The sequence below is a fragment of the Hyla sarda genome, chromosome 3 (genome assembly GCF_029499605.1).
Source record: "Hyla sarda isolate aHylSar1 chromosome 3, aHylSar1.hap1, whole genome shotgun sequence".
Classification (NCBI taxonomy): domain Eukaryota; kingdom Metazoa; phylum Chordata; class Amphibia; order Anura; family Hylidae; genus Hyla; species Hyla sarda.
Window position 1 is genome coordinate 246556225 of NC_079191.1, and position 19948 is coordinate 246576172.

General features: G+C 42.7%; 1 protein-coding gene across 1 annotated transcript in view; it reads left to right on the forward strand.

Moving 5' to 3' along the window:
• Positions 1 to 19948, forward strand: part of RFX6 (regulatory factor X6) — a 102718-nt gene that overhangs the window by 35709 nt on the left and 47061 nt on the right. Inside the window, exons 8-14 of the mRNA XM_056563291.1 lie at positions 185 to 262; positions 356 to 469; positions 565 to 614; positions 3013 to 3172; positions 13699 to 13843; positions 15446 to 15540; positions 18186 to 18303. Of these exons, the coding sequence (XP_056419266.1) occupies positions 185 to 262; positions 356 to 469; positions 565 to 614; positions 3013 to 3172; positions 13699 to 13843; positions 15446 to 15540; positions 18186 to 18303 (760 nt within the window). The remainder of the gene's footprint in view (positions 1 to 184; positions 263 to 355; positions 470 to 564; positions 615 to 3012; positions 3173 to 13698; positions 13844 to 15445; positions 15541 to 18185; positions 18304 to 19948) is intronic.

Below are 19948 nucleotides of genomic sequence, written 5' to 3' on the forward strand. Positions count from 1 at the left end.
ACTGTTAGTTAAACACTGTTGATGTTTTCACATCAGTATTTAAGCTTTAAACATAGAGTATATTATTATATTCATTTTGGGATTACCAGTTTGTCCATAAAAGTTTCATCTATGCTTTACTCAAATTTACTTAAATTGTATGTTGAGCTGTAAACTTTTTTTGTATAAATACTTCCTCTTACAGGTGGATACTCTCATCATGATGTACAAAACCCACTGCCAGTGTATACTTGATAATGCTATCAATGGGAATTTTGAGGAGGTATTAATGAATTGTGATACATTTGTTTTTTACTTAGTATATATATGCATTCTATTACATCATTACATTTATGTATTTTTATATTCTATTTAGATCCAACACTTTTTATTGCACTTTTGGCAAGGAATGCCTGACCATTTGCTACCCCTGCTTGAAAATCCTGTAATCATTGATGTATTTTGTGTTTGTGACTCAATTCTTTATAAGGTATTTTTTGTTTGTTTGTTTACCTACCGTATATTTTTTTAAACTCCACATTTTTTTTCTTTTTTTTGTAAATTATGTTATTCTTCTTACTTTAGGTTCTCACAGATGTCCTTATACCAGCAACAATGCAGGAAATGCCTGAAAGGTGAAATTCTATAAGACCTTTGCATTAAGCTAACTACTTTTTTTGTTTTCTATATTTGTCATTTAACCCAATTTGTTTTAAGTTATCCAATTTGGAATTTATAAACCGTAAAAGAAGGGTAAAGAGCAGTAAGGTGTACAAATCAAATATAAAGCAAGATAACTACTTTTAATAAGTCTGACTCACACAAGGCAGATTTTTCGGCAAAAGTTTCTGCAATTGAAAATCAGTACTTTTCATTTAAAGGGTACCTCTCATCAAAAAAACTTTTGATATATTATAGATTAATGTATGCAGAATAACTTTACAATTGCATGTTATTAAAAAATATGCTTCTTTCTATTTAATTTTCCTCTTTGAAGAAATGACCACTAGGGGTCTCCCTACCAGTCCTGGCAGCAAGCATTTCAGACTCATGCTGGAGTCCTAAACACTACGAGCTGCCAGTCTGCTTTGTTCGCAAAGGATAACACTCAGAGCTGCCAGCCTGCTTTGTTCACAGCCTGTTTGGCTGTGAACAAAGCAGGCTGGCAGCTCTGAGTGTTTAGGACTCCAGCATGAGTCAGAAATGCTTGCTGACAGGACTGATCGAGAAAAATACAATAGAAAGAAGCATATTTTTCATTAACATGCTATTGGAAAGTTATTCAACATTCATTAATCTATAATATATCAAAAGTTTCTTTGATGAGAGGTACCCTTTAAATGTGGTTATTTCTGCAGCAAGCATGTGGATTCATGCAAGTTACATTCAGCTGAATAGAATAGTGGCCACGAGAGAATAGTCCAGATATTGCAAATTAGCAAAACTGTAGCAGTTTATAGTACAATACATGTGGATGCAATTTTCAAAAAGTCATTACATTGACCTCAATGGGGTCTTCTGTGGATTTTCAACAATTTTTGTAAAAATTTCCTCTGCAGAAATTCTGCTGCGCTCAAACATGAAGTGGGAAACACATGGGTAACCCACCCATTTAAACATACCCTGAGGGTCCACTCATATTTTGCAGCACATTTTCTGCAGCTCATTTTTTGCTGTTTAATTTTTGCTGCAAATTTTTGCTGATGTTATCATAAACTTATCAGAAAATAAGCATTGGAAAATAAGCAATGGAAAATATGCAGAAAAATCCACAACAATATCCCCAGCAAAAGGCTATAAAAAATGTTAACTCTACTGTTTCTTCAGGGGCTCTGCAACATGATTTTGTGAACTACATTTTTTACCATTCTCCATGACATAATGGCATACCAACACAGATACAGCTATTCCAGATTCACTTTATACACACACAGCACCGCTGCATATACCTATATACACACACAGCTATGCTACACTTACATATACACACTCTGCTGTGCTACACACATAAACACCACTCTACTATACCCACATACACATAGGTCTGCTATACCAACACACAATCTCGCTAAAAAATGTGTCTTGTAGTCTGAAAAATCTGATATTTTTCTAAAAAAAAACTAGTTTTTCATTTTCAAGGCCCATCTCTAAGAAATTCATCAAAAAAGAAGTTTGGATAAAAATGCTTATAGCACCTGTTGATTAATTCTATGAGGCAGTAATTTCTAAAATTAGGTCTGTTGTTGGGTGTTTCATCTGTATGTCATTTGTTCATATGTATAATAAAACCTGTGCAAACCTGCTGTTGTGCCTAAAAACAACAAAATGAAGTGATTTCTAGGGGGGCTTATAGTGGTATTCCAGGAATTTTTTTTTTATTTTTTTACTTCAACTGGCTCCAGAAAGTTAAACAGATCTGTAAATTACTTCTATTAAAAAAATCTTAATCCTTCCAATAATTATCAGCTGCTGAAGTTGAGTTGTTGTTTTCTGTCTGGCAACAGTGCTCTCTGCTGACATCTCTGCTTGTCTCGGGAACTGCACAGAGTAGAAGAGGTTTTCTATGGGGATTTGCTTCTAAACTGTGCGGTTCCCAAGACACGTGTCATCAGAGAGCACTTAGACAGAAAAGAACAACTCAACTTCATCAGCTCATAATTACTGAAAGGATTAATATGTTTTAATAGAAGTAATTTACAAATCTGTTTAACTTTCTGGAGCCAGTTGATATATATATATATATAAAAAAAAAATAGTTTTTCCTGGATAACTCCTTTAATATATAGGCTTCTTAATGCCACTTTAAACTGAATATTTTGGAAATGTTCTTGAAAATGTGTAAATTACTGATACACTAAAAAGCTTATATTCCCCAAAATTTCAAGGACTTTGAAAAAACATGTCTACATGCTATTTTGTGTGCTTGTGTTTATAACAGAACTGATACATACTCATATATACAATAGACAACTAATGACCTACAAAGTTGTGACAAGTGCTACATTATTTTAGTAATCTAATTTGATTTGTTAGTTTACTAGCAGACATAAGAAACTTTGCTAAACATTGGGAACAGTGGGTGATTTCATCATTGGAAAACCTTCCAGAATGTCTCTCAGAAAAGAAATTGCCTATTGTCCGAAGATTTGTGTCATCATTGAAAAGACAGACTTCATTCTTGCATTTGGCTCAAGTAAGTTCATCAACTTCATGAAAGTAAAGTGAGACCAGTGACCAATGCAAAGGGTGGAATCACACTTGCAAGTTTGATGCAGTTTTTGTACACTTTTTATGTAATTTTTCTAGTCAGACACAGGGTATTGTGGACGTAAGGTTTCCTTCAGTCTGGGCTTCCACTACAGTTTTTAAAGCCAAAGCCAGAAGTGGATTAGAAAGGAATGGGAAACATAAAGGAAGGACTTATACTTCGACATCCTACAGGATCCACTTCTGGCTTTAGCTCAAACTGCAATGTCAGTGTTCAAAAAAAAAAAAACTGCCATTCGAAAACCCTAAGACTAGGTTTCCAAGTTTTTTTCCCTGCCACTGATTTTCCCTGCATTTTTTTTTCTGCCATTTTTGCCTTTGAGTGAAAATTGCGTTTTTGTCCCCTTTGGCGTTTTTTATTAAATTTGTTGGGTACCAAAAAAAAATAAAAAATAAAAAAAAGGATGAAGGAGGGATGAAAAAAGATCAATTTATGTGGGTGGGCAGGGCACTAAAAATTTAACTGACAATAATAAAAATGTAGAAAGGGGCCATTTAAAGTGTTTAACAAAGTGTGTGTGTGTGTGTGTTTAACTTTTTTCTTTATTTTTAAATTTTTTGAGATAGTACTACTACTCCCAGCATGGAACACATTGTCACTCCTGACACCCGATGCGATCGTCCTATTGCAGAGATGTGGAGTGGCTCTATATGGCGCTCGCATCTCTGCTCTGAACTTCGAGCCAGCCAGTGATGTGAATAGAATTCATATTTCCCGCCCAGAGTGGTGATTGGCCGGATGGTGGCAGCCAATCCCAGCTCTGGAAATATGAATCAGTGATGTGAATTTGTATTCACATCACTGTCCAGCCAAAGTACAGAGCAGAGATGTGGAGCACAGGAAAAAGCCGCTCCGCATCTCAGGGATGAAGGATGAAGGACGATCGCAGCGGGTGTAAGGAGTGACACCTGCTGTGATCTGTCCTTAACTGCAGGTACTACTGCTCCCAACATGGAGCACACTCAGCTCTATGCTGGGAGCTGTAGTACCTGCATTAATAGACAGATTGCAGCAAGTGTCACTTGGATGTGCTCCATGTTGGGAGCAGTAATACCTGCAGTTAAGGAAAGATCACAGTGGCTGTCACTTCTGACACCCGCTGTGATCCTCCTGTATAATGTATAGATCCAGGCGCATGGCTGGCCGCTCTTCTATGGTTGCCTGCACTGACGTATATATTATACACATATTCATATTTCCCACAGAGAGTTGTGATTGGCTGGAACCATCTGGCCAATCACATATCTCTGTGGGAAATATGAATAGGTGTGCATATGTGGCAGTATAGGGGACCATAGAACAGCAGCCGGCTTCCCGCTCGCATCTATACATTATACAGAAGGATTGCAGTGGGTGTCAGAAGTGACACCAAGGGCGATGTGTCAATTAGTACATGTACTACTATTCCCATCATGGAACAGTGTTTTCCATGCTGGGAGTAGTAGTACAACCTAAAAAATGTAGAAAATAAAGGAAAAAAAAGTGAAAAAAGTTTAAAACACACACACACTTTATTTAACACTTTAATAAAATACATTATAAATAAAACATTTAACAAAATTAATTATAACAAATATATTATTTTTACATTTAAATGTCCTTTCTAAATTTTTATTATTGTCGGCTACATTTTTAGTTCCCTACCTGCCCACATAAATTGATCCCAGTTTAAAAATTTATAAAAATTTCATTTAAAAAAGCTAAATTTCCTTAAATACAATTTTTTCCACCACTACTGTATCTTTTTAGTATGTTTTTTTTAATGGTACCCTATGAAATTTTATTAAAGAAAAGTCCAAAAAAGAATAAAAACCACCTGCAAAACCCACATGTGTTTTTCTGAAAAACTGCCACAAAACTCTGTGTATGACACACTCCAATGAATGTTGTTTTATTCAGTGTTATCTGGTACAGTATGTGTCTTTTTCCTTGTAACTTTCATGTCTTAGAAGGAAAAAATGCAATTAAAAACTCCATACGCACAGCATGCTGTGTTTGGTAAAACCCTTTGGAGGGCTGACCCTCCTCAGGGACTAATACCCTTCTCTAGGGTCTCATTAAAACCACTCTTTTATTGGTATGCTTTAAAACCATATACTGTATTCATAAATGGATTGACAATATTTAAAACTTTCTGAGACTCTCTATGGTATACAATATGGAGATTGCAGTACTGAACTACTGGATATTACTCCTGAGCCATTACCAACCGTTAGAGGGTAGAGCCGAAACATGGCTCCTTAAACCACCTGAAGGATCCTATCCATGCGGACATTGTTCCGTATGTAAAGTGATGTCTAAAACTAAGACGTTTGACAATCCTTCGGACAAACGGCAGTATACATTTAGACTGTTTATCAACTGTAGTAGTCGTGATGTCATTTACATAGCACAGTGTTCTTGCCCAAAGTTATATGTCGGGAAAACTACTCAACAATCACGAAAAGGATTGGGAAACATTTAAGCACAATACGAACTAAAGCAGAAACGCCTTTGGCGAGACATATAAATTTGATTCATGGAGGCAATTTAGACAGGAAAAATTTTTGGGGGCTATGCCAATTAAAACTGGGCCCAAGGAAAGGAGATATTAACTCAAAAACTCTGGGCAATATGATATAAGTTAATGGGGAAGGATTATTTAATAGGGATAATACGGAGGACAAGTTAGACCCCCGAAGTTAAGAAGGAGGGAGAGGCCTTCAAATCCCATTATCCCTAACCCCTAATAAACCAGCAGTAACTGGTATAAAGATCAGGAGTAATACCCAGTAGTTCAGTACTACAATCTCCATATTGTATACCATAGAGAGTCTCTGAAAGTTTTAAATATTGTCAATCCATTGATGAATATACGGTTTTAAAGCATACCAATAAAAGAGGGGTTTTAATGAGACCCTATAGAAGGGTATTAGTCCCTGAGGAGGGTCAGCCCTCCAAAGGGTTTTGGAATTTATGTTTAGTCCACCCTGGGACTCATGAGGGATTAGTTGATAGTGTTTGGTAAAAAACACGACTATTGCATAAAAAACACCACCAAGCACCACAAACTGAAATGTAATGTAGTTTTTTGAGCCAAAGCCAGAATTAGATTTAAACAGAAAATATAGGGGAATGACTAGGGTTAGGAACACATGTTAAATATATACTGATGTATAACATCCTTTATTTCTCTATCGGCTCCATTGGGGGACACAGACTGTGGGCGTATGCTGCTGTCTCTAGGAGGTGTGACACTATGGTAATAAAAAAGTCAGCTCCTCCCAGCAGGATATACCCGCCTTCAGGCTCTGAGCTAGTCAGTTTAAGCTTAGTGTCTGAAGGAGGTGAACATGGTCTTGATTTATCCAGACCAGGTCTTCTGATTTTTTATTTTCCTAGTATAGGGAAGTGTTAGTTTTTTATTCCTTTTCTTTTCTGTTTTCAGGTGGGGGCTCAGGAACTCTGGTTCCCTGTTTCCCCATTGCGAGTAAGGGGGCACAGACATTGCGTATATGCGCTGTTCACCCCCCCTCGCCAACGGTCAGCGTCTGGGTTGGTACCTCATGGGTCCAGGTCCCCCTTTTTCTCTGCTCGCCTCGCTCGCGCATAGCAGCTAGGCGTGACACAGGGACAAAAAGCTGACTGAAGACTTCACTGAAGACTCCATTAGGTAAGTTCTTCTGACTGAGGTAAGTACTTCCCCACTTTTTTCTCCATAGGTATGGACTTGCAACCTCTGAAGACCCCCTGTTTTTGGCCCACCTTCAGTTTATGGGGCTGGATTATGCAGGGGCTGCACTTTATTCTGGGGGAGCAGTGGCACCTGAGGGGGCATATATTATAGGGCACTTTACTTTATGGGGCATGTATTATGGGGCACTTTACTATGTTGTGTGTGTGTTTGGTGCAACTACTCCAGCGCCTTATATGCGGCTGTCAGCCGAGGCGCTGTTTTTCTGGCCGGGCGCTCGTTTTGCCTGCAGCGCCTTATACGCGGCTGACAGTGGCGGCGCTGCTATGAGCCGGGCGCTTCAGCGCCGGCTTACTTTCACTTTCGCCGGCAGTTTCTGCTGGCGTTTAGGCCGCCCGCTCTATTCCCCCGAGCGCATATGTGGCTAGGCATGTGTGCTCGGGACAAGGAGCGGGTGCCATGACAGTTCTTCTTCGGCCGGTCTGTAGCTCGGCCCACTGGGCGGGAGCTCTGAGGCGCGAAGCAGCGTCCAATCAGCACCGTGGGCTCGATTTTCAATGTGAAGGGGTCTGTTATAGTGTGCCTTGCTTCAGGCACGCCCCTCCCTTCCTATTGGCTGGCCTGTTCACTCTCTCTGGCTGCACGGAGCGAGTTCTCCTCACTGCAGCTGACAGGGGACACAGACTAGGGTGAGAAAGTTCCTGTCTCCCTTTTTCCCACATTATGTCCGTACCCAGGGCTGTTCCTCCCTCTAAACAGAAACCTGGAAATTCAGTGACTTATTATATCTGTAAGCACTGTAATGCCAAAAAATGCCTGGCTCTGCTGAGCCCACTTGCCCTGCCTGCTCCACTGCTCCCCCAGACCCCCTGATGCCCCTTTGGTCCCGGTGGGTTCAGCCGTTCCTCCAGCCTGGGTTTCTTCCCTGACCCAGTATATGGCTGACTTGACCCAAGTCTCCCGTTCAGTGGCTGAGGCCTCCCGAGAAGTGGTGTCTGCCTTGAAGGGGTCTTCCCTGCGCAGGACCTCTGAGAGGGCCCGCTCCTCGTACTTCACGCTCTCACAAGCGTGCTAGGGGTGCCTCGTCTGACTCTTCCATTGAGTCTTCTGATAGACATGAGCGTTCCACTCGCGGGTCCCGCCCCCCTATCATCTGGCCACAAACGTCGCTCCTCCAGAGGACGTTCTCGGAGTCACCGCTCTGCCACGCCAGAGCCGTGTACCCGGTCTGGGTCGCCCTCCTCCAGGACTGCCTCTACTCATTCACATTCCCCTGGTGAACTGGTGGACGAGGCTTCCGAGCCGGCATCTGACTCAGAGGACCGCTGAGACTCAATTGCAATGGTGAACTCGTTGGTGACAGCCATAAGAGACACTTTTCACTTGGAGGACCCAGGATCTTCGGATGTCAATCCAGGAGTATCCTTTCATCGTGCTAAGCCAGCACTCAAAGGTTCAGCTCTCACGCTGACTTTAACGACATTCTGGAATCCGCATGGAAACATCCAGACAAGAGGTTCCCGGGAATCAAGACAATTCAAGAACGTTATCCATTTGACAAGGACCTTGTCGCTAAGGTGGTTTCCCCTCCCTCAGTGGATCCACCAACCTCCCGGATCTCTAAGGCAACTACACTGCCTCTGGCAGATGCCGCTGCCTTCAAGGATCCCATGGACAAGAAGGTAGAATCTTTAGCGAAGTTCGCTTCTGAAGCAGCTAGCTCTTCTCTTCTTCCCATCTTCGCCTCGACATGGGTGTCCAAGGCCCTGTCGGAGTGGTGCCAAAAGCTCCATCAGGATATCTTAGCGGGATCCCCCCCAGAGGATCTCTCTGATATGGCTCTCCAATGCGCTAAAGCTGGGGACTTTCTGTGCACAGCTGCCATGCAGTCAGCCCGTTGTTCTGCCTTTGCTGTGGGTCACCTAGCGGCTCTTCGCCGCTCTATGTGGCTTAAAGCTTGTAATGTGGATGCCGCTTCCAAAAGGTCTCTCACTGAGCTTCCCTTTACGGGCGGCCGTCTTTTTGGCAAATGCCTGTATGAGATTATCTCTGAGGCAACGGGGGATACGAGTTCCTTGTTACCCTCTTTCCGGGCACGTCCGTCTTGGAAGTCGATCTCCAACTGGTCCGGCCGTTTTGCGCCAAAATCGGGCAACCACAAACCCACTTCTGCATGAAGTGAGGCCCCCACCCGCGGTTTCTTTTCGGGTGGGAGGTCGTCTCTTGTTTTTCCGAGACATCTGGACTTCACACATTCAGGACTCTTGGGTCAGGGATGTTGTGTCCAACGGATACCGGATCGAATTCACCTCCCTTCCGAGGGATCGCTTTTTTCGATCACGGGCCCCCCGGTCTCCTCCTTTGGCGAAGCAATTTCGAGTGGCTCTCCAATCTCTGCTTCTCCAGGGGGTTATCGTCCCCGTTCCTCCAGGGGAACATTTTCGGGGTTTCTATTCAAATCTTTTTGTGGTCCCCAAGAAGGACGGTTCTGTGCTACCAATCCTAGACCTCAAGCGTCTCAACCGTCACCTTCTCATCCGCCACTTCAGAATGGAATCTTTCCGTTCGGTGGTGGTGGTCCCTGGAGCAAGGGGAGTTTGTTTCATCGGTGGACATCAAGGATGCCTACCTGCATGTGCCAATATTTCCGGGCCATCATCGGTACCTCCGCTTTGCGGTTCCGGAGGGGCACTTCGTAGCCCTCCCCTTTGGTCTAGCCACGGCTCCTCGGGTCTTTACAAAAATCCTTGCGCCAGTGATGGGCCTGTTACGGTCGAGGGGAATCTCGGTGATACCATATCTGGACGACCTTCTCATCAAGGCTCCAACCAGAGCCCAGACTCTGGAGAATCTGGACACCACTCTCCACACTCTGACTCGCTTCGGGTGAATGGTCAACCGGGACAAGTCAGTCCTCTGTCCTACCCAGTCTCATACCTTCCTGGGACTTCGATTCGACACGGCCTCTGCCCGAATTTGTCTTCCGCCGGACAAACGTCTGGCGCTCCGGTCGGGGGTCCGCTCCCTTCAGACCCAGGTATCAGTCTCCATCCAAACTTGTATGGAAGTCCTGGGTCGGATGGTGGCAACTATGGAGGCCGTACCCTTTGCCCAGTTTCATTACCGCCCCCTTCAACTGGCGATTCTCTCTCGATGGAACAGGTCTCCTCTGTCCCTCGATCGTCAGATTGTTCTCCCTCGCAGGGTCCGTCAGTCTCTGCTCTGGTAGCGTTGTCTGGTGGCTCCGCTCCCCCCTTCTTCCCCAAGGGCGGTCATTTCTTCCCCTTCACTGGCAGGTTGTTACAACGGATGCCAGCCTGTCGGGCTGGGGCAGCGTGTTCAGGGATTGGACGGTTCAGGGACTCTGGTCTCCCCTGGAGACCCTTCTTCCGATAAACATATTGGAATTACGGGCGATTCTTCTTTGTCTTCTTCATTGGGAGTCCCGTCTTCAGTCCCGTCCTGTCCGCGTTCAGTCAGACAACGCCACGGCCGGAGCGTACATAAATCAACAGGGCGGCACTCGCAGCTCGGCAGCCATGGCCGAGGTGACCAAGATTCTCACCTGGGTTGAGAGCAAGGTTCCGGCCATTTCGGCGATTCACATTCCAGGAGTGCTCAACTGGGAAGCGGACTTCCTCAGTCGGTCCTCACCCGACCCCGGCGAGTGGCCTCTTCATCCGGAGGTCTTTGCGCAGCTTTGCGACCTCTGGGGTATTCCGGATGTGGACCTCTTCGCGTCCCGGCACAATCGGAAGATCCTTCCGTTTGTGTCCAAGTCCCGGGACCCTCAGGCTCTGGCCGTGGACGCCCTAGTGATTTCTTGGGTGGGGTTCGCCCTACCTTATCTGTTCCCTCCTCTTCCGCTCCTTCCCAGGGTGCTGAGAAAGCTCAAGGCAGAGTACGTCCCCGCCATTCTGGTAGCTCCAGATTGGCCCCGAAGGTCGTGGTACGCTGACGTAGTCAGGCTCCTGGACGACGCTCCTCTGCGCCTTCCGCTCCGCCCGGACCTACTCCCTCTTTGCTACCCCAATTTACAGTCGCTGCATTTGACGGTGTGGTGGTTGAGACCGCGGTTTTGAGGGCCCGCGGGTTCACTTCCCAAGTCATTCACACCATGCTCAAGGCTCGTAAGCCCTCCTCCGCGAGAATTTACCACCGTACTTAGTGGTCTTTTTTCGTTGGTGTGAAGCTCAGGACTTCTCCCCGGGGACCTTCTCGGTTCCCTGTCTTCTCTCCTTTTTGCAGTCGGGGTTGGAACTGGGGTTGTCCCTCAGTTCCCTTAAAGGTCAGGTTTCGGCCCTTACTGTTCTTTTCCAGTGGCCCCTGGCTTCTAATTCTCATGTCCGGACCTTCCTGCAAGGAGTGGCGCACGCTGCTCCTCCTTATCGGTCACCTTCTCCCCCTTGGGACTTGAATTTGGTTCTGAGTGCCCTCCAGGGTGCACCCTTTGAGCCCCTTAGAGAGGTGTCTCTCCGCCTCCTTTCTTGGAAAGTGGCATTTCTTGTTGCTATCACCTCCATCCGGAGGGTGTCTGAACTGGCAGCTCTTTCCTGCCGTTCTCCGTTTCTGGTGATCCACCAGGACAAGGTCGTTTTCCGGCCAGATCCTTCCTTTTTGCCTAAGGTGGTCTCGGCCTTTCATCTCAATGAGGACATTGTCCTCCCGTCCTTTTGTCCGGCTTCTCATCCTAAGGAGCGCTTACTCCACAAGCTAGATGTAGTTCGGGCTTTTCGGTCCTATCTCTCCATCACTTCTTCGTTTCGTCAGTGTGATTCCTTTTTCATCCTTACGGAAGGTCGTCGCAAGGGACAACCTACTTCCAAGGCCACCATTTCTCGGTGCATTCGGTCCGCCATTTCGGAAGCCTATCGCTGTAAGGGGAAGATTCCTCCTTTCAGGGTTGTGGCTCATTCCACATGTTCTGTTGGGGCATCCTGGGCTCTCCAGAATAGAGCCTCGGCCTCGCAGATTTGCAAGGCGGCTACCTGGTCTTCTTTGCACACTTTCTCGAGGTTTTACCGAGTTCATACTTTCGCATCGGCTGATGTTAGTCTGGGTCGTAAAGTGTTGCAGGCGGCAGTGCATCGGCCGTCTGCCTGATTACTTATCTGCCCACCCAAGGGACGGCTTTGGTACGTCCCACGGTCTGTGTCCCCCAATGGAGCTGATAGAGAAAAGGAGATTTTTGTTTACTTACCGTAAAATCTCTTTCTCAAAGGATCCATTGGGGGGCACAGCTCCCGCCCTTTTTGGGATTTTCCTTTGGTTCTCTGTCCGAGGGTGTGTTCAGTTATGTTTTTTCTTCTGGTTCTCGGACAGTTTTGGGTTTTTCTTTGACCTATTGGTCTCCTCCTATTGCTCTGGAACTTGAACTGACTAGCTCAGAGCCTGAAGGCGGGTATATCCTGCTGGGAGGAGCTGACTTTTTTTTATTACCATAGTGTAACACCTCCTAGAGACAGCAGCATACACCCACGGTCTGTGTCCCCCAATGGATCCTTTGAGAAAGAGATTTTACGGTAAGTAAACAAAAATCTCCTTATTTCCCCTTTCTAACTGGATCACCTGTTCTTTTGCTCATTTTCTGCAGTGTGTGTTCTTAACTGTATCCTTCACCTTTTTGCAGAATGCACTTCTGGCTTAGACTCAAAAACTTCAGTGGCAGTTTTAAAAAAAGCAAAAAACTGTTGCATTTGACAGCAGCCTTAGATGGGTATTCCTGCCTCTTTTGCAAAACAATATGCTGATGGGGAGTGACAATAAAAAAAGCAATACTTACCTGACCCTGGTCCCCTGCAGTTCCCATTTACCTATATCCGGGCCCCCAATCTTCTCTCTTTTTTCTGCTTCCGAGATGAGCACTTGAAGCAGGAACTGCCCATTCAGCCAATCACTGTTTGCAGAATTGTTTCTGTCTCGGCCAGTGAATAGTGAGAAGTCCTGCTTCAAGCCCTCGTCTCAGAAGCAGGAAGAAGAGAGAAGATCGTGGGACGGACAGAGGTGAATGGGAGCTGTTGGGGACCGGGGCCAGGTAAGTTTGGCTTATTTTATTTAATTTACCATTACCCTTCCACCTAACCTGAACATCATATTTTTAAAAGAGGCTAGAATACAAATTTAAGGTAACATCTGATCACAAAAATACCATTAAAAATGGCATGAAAAACACAATATTGTGCACTTTGAATATTCTGCCTTAAATCCGTCTCATGTAAGAGCACTCTAAGTATATTGGCTTTGAATCTCATGGTCACAGGCTCTTTGCAATGGAGCAAGAACATGGTTGGACTATTATAGTTATCCATCTGATTTTATTGGTAAATCACATAATTTGCTTTTAATTTTTTTTACTTGGAAAATAATGAATTAAATGTAAGGAAAGTGACAATTATTAACCTTGTGACCAGATGATCTGTATTTGTTAAAATAACACCAGCTAAAGTTGTTGTGGAACTTAGTTATTGCATATTCCAGTGGTAATGTGAAACTGTTTTGAGACAAAAATGGTCTGATTGTCCATAACAACCAATCACAGCTCAGGCTTCATGTTACCAGAGCAGTATGACTGATTGCTATGGGCGAATCAGACAGTTTTTGTTTCAGACAGATTGATAAGTCTAGGCCAATATTGTTATAGTGCCGCTTTCCATATTTCTGCTCTTTACCACATACCATGGAAATAAGATTAGAATAAAAAAAAAAATAAGATAAATTATCTTTTTTTAGCGTACATAATGAAAAAGTTAATTAACTTTCTTTATATTTTCATCTCCAGATTGCTCGACCTGCATTGTTTGATCAGAACATAGTGAACGCCATGACAGTAGACATTGAAAAAGTAGACTTGTATAGTATTGGTTCTCAGGCTCTTCTTAGCAGCAGTAATGGGACTGACTCAGATATTGATGTCTACACTGAGCGTGAGTTCATGTTCTTTCTAAAAGTGGATATATTTTTATTAAAATGTCGCCTTAACACATCAAAATATATCTGTTTATAAAAGGAGAAGGATTGTCTGTACATTTTTATAATGTTAGTGTTGTCCTATGAAGCAAAGTTGGTAAAATCAGATTTGTTCCACATACATACTGCATGTATGAGGACATATTTGCTGTTTTTAAGTAAAGTAACTCACATCCCTGTAAGGTTCTTCTCCATCATGGATCTGATCACTTTCTGTTTCCTCTGTGAACTGTGACCCTGTGCACAACAGTATCTTTACAACTGCTAATCTTATGAAAAATTATTATTTTTTAAAGGTTGAATTTAAAGGGGTACTCCGGTGGAAAACAATGCTTTTAAAATCAACTGGTGCCATAAAGTTAAACAGATTTGTAAATTAATTAAATTCAAAAATCTTAATTCCTCCATTACTTATCAGCTGCTGTATACTAAAGAGGAAGTTCTTTTCTTTTTGAATTTCTTTTCTGTCTGACCACAGTGCTCTCTTTTGACACCTCTGTCCATGTCATGTCCAGAGCAGGAGCAAATCCCCATAGCAAACATATCCTGCTCTGGACAGTTACTGACATGGACAGAGTTGTCAAAAGAGAGCACTGTGGTCAGACAGAAAAGAAATTCAAAACTTCCTCTAGGGCATAGAGCAGCTGATAAGTATTGGAAGGATTAAGATTTTTTTTTGGTAGTAATTTACAAATCTGTTTAACTTTCTGCCACGAGTTAGTTAAATAAAATCTACCCCTTTTTCAACCTTATAAACTATGTAAAAAGAGATGTAAGTATTGTAAGAAATGCGGAGCACTCACCAGGTATGTTCAATCAGAGGTTTCTTTATTGTCATTTTGTACAAACGGGATAAATGCAGGGTAGGATGGTAAAGACGCGGGGGTATTCAAGACGGTGATGGTCCGTTTATGCGCCGAAGCACTTCGTCAGCAACGGCCTGACGAAGCGCTTCGGCGCGTAAACGGTCCGTCGTGTCTTTAACGTCCTCCCCTGCATGTATCCCGTTTGTACGAAGTGACAATAAAGAAGCCTCTGATTGAACATACCTGGTGAGTGCTCCGCATTTCTTACAATACTTACATCAATTGCTATTCTCACTTTGCGTGTGAGCACCGAAGAGGTTATCAGGATTGGCTTCCAGGGACTGTGTGGATCAGGTGTACGTCTACCCAATCTAGTGCAACATAGGGACGGTGTTGAGACCAGTACTTTGCTTGTGTATGTAAAAAGAGAGCCCTCTTTGTTGTCGAGTCCCTGTGCATTTGCACAGGTCATGCATATTGTGTATTCACCTCTGGAACCTTTAATACTTACTATTGCTTAACAGTGAATGTGTAGTCACTAGAGATGAGCAAACTTTTCAAGTTCTGTTTTGCTGGTTTGCCGAACTGTGACAAATTATTCTGGAACTAGTTCTGTCTGAACTTGTACTTCACCAAAACATATATATAACACTGTCTAAGAGCCTTAAAAATCTTGTTTAAAAAAAGCATAGAAAGGTATACAGGCTTTATGACTAGCTGTATAACATTTTTATAATTACTTTTTTAATTTAGTGTTTCAAGAACTGAAAGATCTTTTAAAGAAAAATGCAACAGTGGAATCCTTTATTGAATGGCTTGATAATGTTGTTGAGCAAAGAGTTATCAAGGTAATTTATAAATAATAATGATCATAATCTCTCTATATATATATATATATATATATATATATATATATATATATATAAAAAGAGAAGGACTGACTCACTGACTCATCAACACCCAGCCTAAACCCTTGGACCTAGAAATTCAACCGTCAAGGAGGTAAAAAAGGGGTTGAAAGTTTGTATGGAAGCTAGAAGCATGAAACTTTGTCTTTAGGCTAACAATTAGAGATAAAGAAACATGTGTTTTAACATTTTCTAAAATTCCTCCCCTGAAGGGGTGAAACGGGGGTTCAAAGTTTGTATAAATTAACCCCTTGCCGCAGAACACCGGGTATACCCGGCGCTGCGGCTCAGGAGCTGAGCTCGCATCATACCCGCATGGTCCCTGGCTGCTACCAGCAGCCAAGACCCGTGGCTAATGCCGGACATTGCTGTTCTGGCACATGTCCGGCATTAACTCTTTAGACGCGGCAATCAAAGTTGAAAAAATTTGGGTTGTTTGGATGCCCATAGACTTTACCCAGAGCTATGTTACCCCAAATTTAATGCGAGCGAAGCCGGGGCAAAAGCTAGTAATTTATATAGCACCAATAAATTCAAAGCACTTTATAATTACGATATATGCATTTAACACATTGGTTCAATATTGAATATGGTACGTGTATTGTTCTTTTTCACATATAACATACTATATGAGTGAATAAGCTACACTCCTTAGACACAGAAATAGTTATGTATTGCTAAAAATAAATGGACAAACAGTATAAGTGAGATCAAGCATTTTGGCTAGAAAACACCAAAACCTGATGGTAGAATTGAGTTTTCTTCGGCAAGTCACATTTACTAGAAATTACTTGGTCAACTTGTTGTTTTTTAAGGTTTAGATGTGAGTACAGCTCCTTTCACAAGAAACATATGATTTACAATTTTTGGAATTAGTCCGTAGGAATATACAGTATATTATAAAGAACACATAAAAAAATTCTCCACCCGATTTCAGTCTATGTGAGGAGTTTCTCCTCAACCCGCTTAACATCCATCTCCATGCTCACAGTCCCTCTTTAGCTGTGGCACTGTTTACCCTTGGCTTCCTCTAAACTCCTGCCTTCCTACAAGCCATTATCCTGAGGAACCTGTTATTACTTGGTCACAGCACTTGAACAGACAAATGTCAGCATTGCTATTGTCTCCCTTACTCCACACTGCACATTACCATCAAAACGCAGAAACCTGCAATTGTATTGATGTTGGACTCCTCCTCATTTAGTGCCAAGAATATAAAGATGTGTCCACATGTACCCTATTTCGTATCTGGTTAAATATACCAATTTCTCATGAAAGCAGATCAACACATTGGCATATAATTATTAACCTACCTGAAACAAAAACTGCCTGGTTTTGCCCACAGCAACCATTCACAGCTTAGCTTTTTTAACCAGAGCGTTGAGTACAGTCAAAAAACATAATTTACATAACAGTTAGTGTATGTCCACTTAGAGACAGACACGGCATATACATCTCATAATAGTGTCACCAAGTTATCATGTAATGAGAAGCTGGTCATTTTCTACCATACATGTCACCATATAGAAATAAGTTAAGAAAAGCAACACCTATAGCAGTGCCTATTCACACAATTTCCACCCCATATACAATTTCTGTCATGACTTTATTTAGGCAATGTAGAAACATTTTCATCACCTTTCCCATTTCTTCATAGTAGTATTTGTTGTGAGACAACAGATTATATTCTTTTCCTCTATGAGACTCCCAGCCCAAATAAGGCTACCGAAAACTTCTGTGGCTTTTTAGCCTCCATGTGCTCCAAGTACATTTTTCTTTTGTTTTCCACAATATATTTATGCTGGGTTCACACTATGGAATTTACGTTTGAAACTTTGATTAAAAATTTCAGTTGAAAAAAAAAGAAATTTCAGTGCTGGCAATGGGATTCCACTGCACTGTGCACACTATGGAAATTCAGCTTTGGGTATTCCGCTGCTGAAATTCCTCTACCAAAAGAATGAGCTAGTTCATTTTTAAGCAGGATCCAAGCAGCAGTATGCACAGTCCAAGCACAGATTTAGTTGCTGTGGCCGCACTCGGTACCTCTGGACTAAACCTAGCCTTATAGTGCTTGGCTACGTCTAAATGTACTCTTTCAATATGTACCTTTGAGAAGCTGAAAGTACTAGCCTAGAAAAGTGTTTTCTGTTAAAGGAATACTGCAGCCTAATAAAAATTATCTCCTATCCGCAGGATAGGGGATAAGTGTCTGATCGTGTCCTTACGAGGACCCTGCATTGCCGCGATTCTGCGTGGCTAATGCTTGTGTCGTCAACCTCACTAAGAGGTTGACAGACACGCCTCCTCCATTCAGCTCTGTGGGAGAGGTGGGGATGCACGAACGCTGCATCTCCGCCTCTCCCATAGAGATACATGGAAGGGCGGCTGACACACCTCCTACATGGGGAGATTTGTGGCAGAGCTGGGTCCCAGTACAGCAGATCGCAGGGGCACCCAGTGGTTGGACCCCTCGCAAACAGACACGTATCCCCTATCCTGGGGATAGATGATAAGTTTTATTGGGCTGCAGTAGTCCTTTAAATGTTGTTAATAAAGATGTACATTTTCTTTTTCATTTCCAGGCAAGCAAGCAAAATGGAAAGTCACTGAAGAAGAGAGCTCAGGATTTTTTGTTAAAGTGGAGTTTCTTTGGAGCAAGAGTTATGCACAATCTGACATTAAACAATGCAGCAAGTTTTGGTAAATAATAATAATTGAAGAATACTGTAGAAGTCACAGTTATTGATAAGTTTGCATACAATGAACAGGGAGGTCTTCTTTCTTTAACTATTTCCTACTGAACAGTTTTGATGTTAAGGGTAGGGTCACACATAGCGTATCTGCAGCATATTTGATGCTGTGGATGCCCTACTGCCTGTCCCTAGAGTGTGCCTCCAGCTGTGCCTGTGTGTCCATCAAGTTCAAGCTATATCGCTATTGAGTCCCTGCTGAGTTGATCCAGAGGAAGGCAAAAAACCCTCATACTAGAGGTAAAAATTTCTTCCCGACTCCAAATATGGCATCAGAATAAATACCTGGATCAACATTCTGTACCTATAAATCTGATATTTATAACCTGTAATGTTTTGACCCTCCAGAAATGCATCCAGGCCCCTTTTGAACTATCTTACTGAGTTCACCATGACCACCTCCTCCAGGAGAGAATTCCACAGTCTCACTGCTCTTACAGTAAAGAATCCCCATCTGTGCTGGTGTAGAAACCTTCTTTCCTCCAGACGTAGAGGATGCCCCCTTGTTATAGGTACATTTTTGAGTATAAATAGGTCACGGGAGAGATCTTTGTACTGTCCCCTGATATATTTATACATAGTTATTAGGTCACCCCTAAGCCTTCTTTTTTCTAAACTAAATAACTCTAATTCTGATAATCTTTCTGGGTACTGTAATCCTCCCATTCCCTGTATTACTCTGGTTGCCCATCTTTGAACCCTCTCCAGCTCCACTATATCTTTCTTGTACACTGGTGCCCAGTACTGTACAGAGTATTCTATGTGAGGTCTGACTAGTGATTTGTACAGCGGTAGAATTATTTCCTTGTTGTAGACATCTATGCCCCTATTGATGCACCCCATGATTTTATTTGCCTTGGCAGCAGCTGCCCGACACTGGTCACTACAGCTAAGTTTATTATTAAAGGGGTACTCCGGTGAAAACCTTTTTTCTTTTAAATCAACTGGTGCCAGAAAGTTAAACATATTTGTAAATTACGTCTATTAAAAAATCTTAATCCTTCCAGTACTTATTAGCTGCTGAATGCTACAGAGGAAATTCCTTTCTTTTTGGAACACTGATGACATCACGAGCACAGTGCTCTCTGCTGACATCTCTGTCCATTTTAGCAACCATGCATAGCAGATGTAGGCTAAGGGCAGCATGGTGGCTTAGTGGTTAGCACTGCTGCCTTGCAGTGCTGGTGCCTTGGGTTCAAATCCCACTAAGGACAACAATAAATAAATAGTTGTTATTATTATTATTATAACGACGTCAGCAAAGAGCACTGTGCTCGTGATGTCATCAGAGAGAATTCCAAAAAGAAAAGAATTTCCTCTGTAGTATTCAGCAGCTAATAAGTACAGGAAGGATTAAGATTTTTTAATAGAATTAATTTACAAATCTGTTTAACTTTCTGGCACCAGTTGATTTAAAAGAAAAAAGGTTTTCACCGGAATACCCCTTTAACTAAGACTCCTAAGTCCTTTTCCATGTCAGCCGTCCCAAGTGTTCTCCCATTTAATACATAATCCCAGCCCGGATTTTTCCTCCCCATGTACAAAACACAATTCCTCTTCTAGTTTATATGTTCTTTGGTTTTGCTTTAAAAAAA